Consider the following 7,973-nt stretch of genomic DNA (forward strand, 5'->3'; position numbering starts at 1 on the left):
CACTAGTATATTTATAGACTATCCTAATCCTAGGCCCTCTCTTAAACCCTACATTGATTTACTCGGCCCATACATAATATAGGTTAAATTCCCACGCCGGCTAGAAACTATGTATCCCACATATATGCCACCAACCCTACTGTAACGTGAAGTTAGAATACAATTACCTTTAATTAAATAATTTCATACCATTTATAGTTAAAACAATTAATTACACAAACCAAAACAATTAAAAAAAATTAAAACACCAAGTAATTTAAACCATAAAGCAAGTTAAACCATACATCACAAATAAATCAAATAAATTAATACAATAAAACAATTAAATAACGCAATTAAACAACGAACACAATTAAATCAAACCAAAATAATCAAATGCAAGTTTAAACAACAAATTAAATACCAGAACTATCTTTTTAAAATTAGGGGTATTATAATTGGTTAATAGTGCTTATATATATTTGACATTTTGCGCTAATTAAATGTGTTTATGATATTTCCTATTAATTAATGTACATGTACGTATTACTTTAATAAATGGTAATAGGAATAGTTTTGAAAAAGACATTGTTAGATCATTATTGATATTTCTCATTTATAGACTATGTTAAATAGGTTACTAGTGTTGTGGTACATAGAATGGACTGTGTCATTTAAAGATATATAACTGCCATGACTCGCATTGGTAGTTTATTTACCATGGTATTTATGATGTCCAACTTAATGAGTCAATCTGATTTATGGTGCACACTAATAACTATTTTACTAAACTACTACAGAAGTTATCATATGAGCTAAGTGGGAAACTGTAAGATATTTTCTTATATTTGTGCCCTACATGATTTGGACAAGTGATTTATTTCTATTATTTAGTGGTTAAATAAAATAGATATCAGATTAATATTATATTATTTGGTCAACTTATAAATTACCTTTTTGGTAATTAATTATTGGAGAAATATTTTCCTATTTATTCCTTATTTTGATGGAAAGTGAAATTAAAGTTACTAAAAGAAAAACTGGTCCTCTCTCTGCCTTTATATAAAAATGCATATTCTCATCATTTATATACGCTAATGAAATAACACGTATAATGTTTATGTGTGCAAAAGGCCAAGAGAGAGAAATCACTTTCCACACGCTTTACTATTGTTTGTACTTGCAGTTTATTATGTTGTTCGTTCCACAAAAATGATCTCGATATTTGACTTGATATCTATGAGATTTGTAATTACAGATCGAGGTATTTATATCTAATTACTTTATTTATGCGTTATAACAATGTAAAAATAATGAAGTTCTTAAATTTTAAAATTTATGTTTATTTGTGATTAATGATTTGTACGAATAATTAAAGCTTGCAATTAAAACCAATAATTTCACATTGGAACTTTTCTTAATAAATCATGCAAATATTTTTTGTGTGAAGAATGACTTGTATGAGTATGTGACATTATATCACAGAGTTACCATTACAATCCTGTCTAGTTGATCACATTGAAATGAACTACAATTAAAAGGAATGATTATATATATATATATATATATATATATATATATATAGAGAGAGAGAGAGAGAGAGAGAGAGAGAGAGAGAGAGTGACTGAGCAGAAAGAGATCCCAAATACATAATTGAAATTGTAATGGAGGATTGCCTCATGATTTTGGAATATTAGATAAAATACTATGTAGTCTTCGAGTCCTAAAACAATCACAAGAAGCCTAAACCAAAAGCTTCAAACAATTGCTTAGATTTCATAGAACTTTTGTTGACCACCACTATTTCATATTTCTTGATAAAAATCATTCCTTTTTTGGGCCTCTGTACAGCAAATTCCCCCAACCCGAATCCTGAGGCCTCAAATGCGGTAGGCCACTCCATGACCATGAATGAATCTTGCATCCTCTTCAGTGTAGACATGGGTTTCATTTTTCAGCCTGAAACAACACACATCTCAATCACCAAAGTTGAATATATATATAAATAAATAAATATATAAAAAAATAAATATATATAACACTCATAGAGACATTGAGACAGTGCTTTGAAATTAGGAAAGTTTTTATGAACGACTGATGTGACAATCATTAATACAAGAACTTTTAAGAGGGGAGAGTGTGTGTATTTATCTGACAAAGAGTTTGTTGGACTCTATTTGAGTAAGTTGTTAAAAAAAATAATAAATAAATAAAAACACAATCTGGCATTACTTTTGAAATTAATACATCAATGACAACAAATTAAGGATTTGTGAGCTTACGTTATGGAGACACTCTTATTGAGGATGGTAGAGGAGAGGAGGGAGGCACCATTTAGATACAGTAACTCATCCCCATCCATCCTTTCCTCAATCTTCTTGTCAATTTCCTCAGCATTGATAGAGAATGGTTTGTCTGAGGCCTGGAAATGCATACATTACATATAATTAATATACAAGTATATATATATATATATATATAAGCCAATTATATACAAATAATTATTCATTCAACAAGCTTGTAATTAATTACTAACCATAACCCATCCCCATGTATCTGCAAAAGATGGCACATGAGCTGTGTATGCCAGCACATCTGCAATATATAAGGTACTGTTATTCGATGACCTGTTTGATTGTGTGTTCAAATCTAGAGAGAGAGAGAGACGGTGCCTTACACTTGAAGACCTGTTTGATTGTGTGGTGTATGGATGAAAATACTTCCTTGTGTGTGAACACACCAGCAGGTCCAGCCTAAGCAACAGAAAATATTTTTATTACATTAAACAAAATATAAATTTATGTCATTAATTTGATATTATATGATATGATGGTCCATGCTTTTACATCAACTTTGGCTAATAAATTCAATTTGCTAATAAAAAGCATATGACAGAGACTGACCTGAGTGACAAAAATGCCATTTTCACTAAGCTTGGGCTTGAGAATTCGCTCGTAGAAGGATTTTGTATAGAGTTGATAGCAAGGCCCTCCTTCAACAGGGTCAGCCAAATCTCCCACTATAATATCGAATTTCTTATCCGTCTTCTCCAATTCAGCCCTTTTATCACAGTATCAATAATAATTAATGTGTTATATTCATGGTATTCTATACTGCTCAAGCATGAGTGTGTGTTGTAAAGTCTCAAATCTTTCCAAGAACAATGACAGACAAGCCCAACATTTTAGCAGACGTGTCTAACAATCATTTTTCTGTGAAAGTTGAAAAGAAAGTTACTTATGTAAAATGCAATTACTTTGACACATCAAGCAATATCATGATTCAGGCAACCTTTACCAAATGAAAATTTATAATTGAATGACCACTAAAAAATCAGCGTACTCATTGTTTTACTTTAATGAGGTTCTTAAAATGGATACCATCTATAGGTATATGTAATTGCTTACTTGGCATCATTAATCACTAGATTAAGCTTTTTGTTGTGAAAGGCTTCGTGGTTTGCTGTCAGATATCTGCGGCAGAAATCAACAACCTCCTGCAATTTATTATGGCACACATATAAAATTAACATCTTATACTAATAATAATAATAATAATAATAATAATAAAGAGCTTATAATAGATACTTGCTCATAATAAAGACCAACTTTTTGACATATTAAATAAGTGGTCTCGAAAACTAAGGCTGCTCAAGCTTTAGTTGAACAAGTTATCAACGATTCACTTGGTGGTGATTATTGTATCCCACTTGTTTAAAAATATGATATTTCTCTTTAATATAATAATAATAAGTGGTTCAGCATGCGATAATAATAATCATAACATGAATGGTTTGGTGCTAAAGACAAGTTTAGTCAACTAGTTTTGATGTTGTTTTTGTCATTTACTTGCAAATTATTAGGAAATTGCAATTTGTCATTTCTATCCACGGCATGACAATGATGCTGTCACCTCATTAGGTGGTCACGATTAAGATATAGTATTCCTAGACCATATATAAAAAGTCCCCATTAAAAAATTGCTGGGCCCAAAAAAAAGTCAATTTGCATGCTTCCACATATCTCAAATATTTGTCACACATATATATATATATATATATATATATATATATATATATAATGAGATAATTACATATTTACCTGATCAATATCGCACATGACCACCTTTTCTATTGATCTGTGCTTAATGGCTTCCCTAGCTGCAGAACCTTCACCACCTCCCATTATGAACACAGTTTTTGGTCTGTAATTAATGATATAACTCAATATTTTTGCACTATTCGACATATATATATGTATGTATGTATATGAAGAGAAGGAAGAAGATCTTAGTAAATATTTATGAAGAGAGAGAACAAGTGGAAATATTTCTCTCTCTATATATATATCTCTAAACACATGTATATGCATACTAGGTGTAAGACTTACGAGGGGTGACATAAGAGAGCAGGATGAATTAAGCATTCGTGATATATAAACTCGTCTACTTCAGCACTCTGCAATTTCCCATCTATCAGCAGCACCTACGTACAAATCAATATATATATATATATATAGTACAATAGAGGAGATTTATCAAATTAAATATAATTAATTTTCAGGAAAAAAAAAAAAAAAAAAAAAAAAAAAAAGAAGAAGAAGAAGAAGAAGAAGAAGATATGATATAATACGAACCTTTCCGAAACGCTTTGTGTCCAGAAGAACAATGTCCTGGTACTCGCTAGTTCCTTTATGCAACACACTAAACAAAGATAGATTAAAGTTAGCCTTTCTCCAATTGTTATTTTTTTATCCCAAAAAAAATGCATATGTTATGTTTTAAAAGTACACTAGTTATGCCAAGTTATATTTGAAATAATAATTAGTAACTTAGTATTAGAATGTAAACATAAAACTCAACATGGTTAGTTGATCATTATAGAATATTTGTGTCAGTCAAATCCTCCATTTTTCCAGGGGAAAAAAAAAAGAAAGAAAAGAAAAGAGAAGAAAAAACACGCACACGAATAAAGACGGAATATCCAAAGTTCAATTTTTTTTTTTGAGGTAGGAATATCCAAGTTAAATTTGAATTAAAGAAGTCATAGCATATATTTCACCAAAGAAAAAAAATAAATCCGTAGCATATCAGATTATTTTTTTCTTAGCTGGTGTATATCATATTAAATGACAATAAGAATCCTCACTTTGCATGTCTATAAAAAATAGTGAAATACACTCATACACCCACATGTGTGTATATATATATATTGTATGATGTGTATGTGTGTTTATGTGTTGTGTGATTAACATGGTTGAGGGAAAACCTGTTTATAGCATATGACCATTTGAGATCAACATCAATCTCTTCTTCGAACCATGTATCCCTTTGATGATTCTGATCATCATTAAGTGCTCCATTTGATTCATTGTGAGTAGTGAACTTATTAGCTGAGTAGCCATTAGAATGGAAGAACTCAACAGCTTCACCCATGATATATATTGATTATCAAACAGAGACGATGAACCCTAAATATTCAAAATGTGAGAGAGAGAGAAAACTATGAGAATATATATATATATTGAAGAAATGGGAAGACTAGATTGTTTGGTTAATGGTGTTAAACGAGGACTTTATATAGTAACAAAAGGATCAAAAAATGGGGATGATAAGGCCTAGTATGACCAACAATGATTACGTTACCGACAGTTCCACGGATTTTCCGTGAGACTGAGGTCAATTTGACAACAGACCTAACAAGGCACTGTGTCCGTACGCGCATGAGAACCATGTATTATTATCCATAATGATTTATGGGTTATTTGTATCAAGTTCCCTACAACTATAACATAATTAGTATATTGCCACTATACTGATTTTTTAATAGATTATCACCTTAGAATTTTAAACATATTTGCATGAAACCTCCTTCAAGTTACAATTAAAAAAAAAAAAAAAAAGGTCAAAGCAGTGAAATATTTTGTAATTACCAAAATACCTTTTAAGATTAATCGAATAAACTCTCTTGAACTTTTGAAAAAAAAACTTATAAAGATTTGTATATTATCCATATTTCAAGATTAATGTGCCAATTTCTTACATATTACTAGGATCTTGTAGAGTTATTTTAAGTGAAATTTAGATATTTTCTTGATGATCATCTAATGGCGATTAGCTTTATATATATATATATACACACACACAGAAATGGTCACTTGTTCCTTGGTATGCAAGAAATTGTATGCACACCTCAAGAAATAACCGTCGGATTTCATTTAGCAATTAAAATTGTAGTTTATATTTTTATATCCAACACTGAGGATTTAATTCGCGTATAAATTCTTTAAACACCAGTGGGCAGGTGAACAATCCTCTCTAGCTATCTCTCTATTTATATATATATATTTATGTCCTTACTCCTTACAAATGACATGACGTTAGGGCCGACTTGATGTAATATGAGGCCTAAAGAGAAATTGGTAAACTATAACTTCTTGCATTGATTATATTAATACAAGGACTAATCATTTTTATTTAAAATTTATTCGCTCTACTTGATCGATATGCATAAAATTTTGAATAAGTATTGATAGGCCATAGAATTTTAAAATGAGATGAAGTTCAGAACGAGTGAAATTGTTGAAATAAAATAAAATAAAATAACAAATAGTACTTATAAGATAAAACTAAAAGAAATTTGAATTGAGCAAGAGCAATTGTATTTATTCAGAAATTAATAAGAAGCATAAATAATTCATTTATATATATATAAACTAATATAATAAAAACTTGTATTGATCCGTAGAAGAACAATTTTTTGGTAAAGGAAAAACAAAATTCAATAGAAGCAGCTGAATTTATTTTGTAATTAATGTAATAAATGAAGCATAATTAATTCATTAAAAGAACTATATAACTAACATAATGGGATATGGGCCTTTCTTCCATTACGGCTTTAAGTGACTGCCTTAATTGCTTTACTATTGAACCACGCATGCTTATTTTGGCCCCAAAAAATACTTTTATTATAATTTATTCCCACCTTGAAAATTTTGAATGAAAGATAATTTTAGTTATGAAAATGGGAGTAGATTTTGGGTAGCCGTGCACGCCATGTGATTAGTATAGCCAATTCAATAAAATATAACATATTAGAGTATCTTCAATGGCCTCTCAAATGGGCTCTCAAATTTAAAATATAGCAAGTGGATGAAAATGTGACACTCCAGTGGCCTTTCAATAGACCTTTCATATTTTGAGATTCTCTAATGTATTCTCAAATACAGCAGTTCTCAAATGATTTCTCAAACTCAAAATATAGCAAGTGAATGAAAATAGGCACTCCAATGAGCTCTTTCAAAAGATCTCTTATATTTTGAGATTGTCAAAAGTTGTTAAAATGAAAATAAGGTACTCCAGTGGGTTCTCAAAATATGAAATGGTGGTTGTGTCAAAAAATAGCATTTTAGATTAAATGCACAATTGGAACAGAATTGCAAAAATATAGCATTTTATCACTATAACTCCTCTCAAAATATAGATTTGGCATAAAAATATAGCATTTTGTATTATAGATACTCTTATATTATTATCAATAATTTTATAAATAGGAGTGTTATTATTATTATTATTTAATGCATTGTTATTGAATGAGTACACCAATAACATGACATGCACAGCACACTTAATATCTACTCTTAAAAATGATTTTGTTCGAGTTCTACTATGTTTTGTGCACAGAACACACAAGGTTAGATCCAAATTATTGGCTAGAACTCTTATAAGCGATTGCAAACTTTCAAGTTTCAATAGTAGTTGAAGGAGTTGAGCTTATTGAACGGATAAGGCGGAAAACTCTTTATGTAGTTTGAGGGATATTGCGCAATTCATTGGAAGGTCTGGGGTTGACCCCTAGAACACGTGTCGGCATGTAGGTTGGGAGTGATGGAGATTCTTAGGAGTGGGCGTGTGATGGAAGCATAGCATGCGCAGCCGGGGGGGAGTGAGTGAGTTTGGCGTTTGTAAAGCTGGAAATATTTTAGAGTGGAGAAAAA

The 7,973-nt window shown here is 30.4% G+C and overlaps 1 protein-coding gene across 1 annotated transcript; it reads right to left on the reverse strand.

The window, feature by feature from the left end:
• Positions 1-1,604: 1,604 nt before the first annotated feature.
• LOC132308079 (thermospermine synthase ACAULIS5) lies at positions 1,605-5,531 on the reverse strand. Its single transcript, XM_059806054.1, has 10 exons — positions 5,246-5,531; positions 4,614-4,680; positions 4,368-4,462; positions 4,080-4,182; positions 3,387-3,475; positions 2,883-3,039; positions 2,657-2,732; positions 2,516-2,574; positions 2,262-2,401; positions 1,605-1,938 (listed from the first exon to the last, which is right to left on the reverse strand). Exons 1-10 carry the CDS (start codon positions 5,410-5,412, stop codon positions 1,860-1,862), a joined length of 1,032 nt encoding a protein of 343 aa, XP_059662037.1. The 5' UTR covers positions 5,413-5,531; the 3' UTR covers positions 1,605-1,859.
• Between the last annotated feature and the right edge of the window lie 2,442 nt (positions 5,532-7,973).

Source organism: Cornus florida, unplaced genomic scaffold, assembly GCF_030987335.1.
Source record: "Cornus florida cultivar Cherokee Brave unplaced genomic scaffold, ASM3098733v1 CherokeeBrave_3.0.0_Hap2_Chr05, whole genome shotgun sequence".
NCBI lineage: Eukaryota > Viridiplantae > Streptophyta > Magnoliopsida > Cornales > Cornaceae > Cornus > Cornus florida.

What these genes read in the sequence shown, in the direction of transcription:
- LOC132308079 (XM_059806054.1), bottom strand. Translation starts at nt 5,412, where the DNA reads ATGGGTGAAGCTGTTGAGTTCTTCCATTCTAATGGCTACTCAGCTAAT. An exon ending in ACACAAAGCGTTTCGGAAAG is followed by an intron (nt 4,463 to 4,613) that starts GTTCGTATTATA and finishes ATTTGTACGTAG; the next exon opens with GTGCTGCTGATAGATGGGAA. An exon ending in CTAGTGATTAATGATGCCAA is followed by an intron (nt 3,040 to 3,386) that starts GTAAGCAATTAC and finishes CTGTGATAAAAG; the next exon opens with GGCTGAATTGGAGAAGACGG.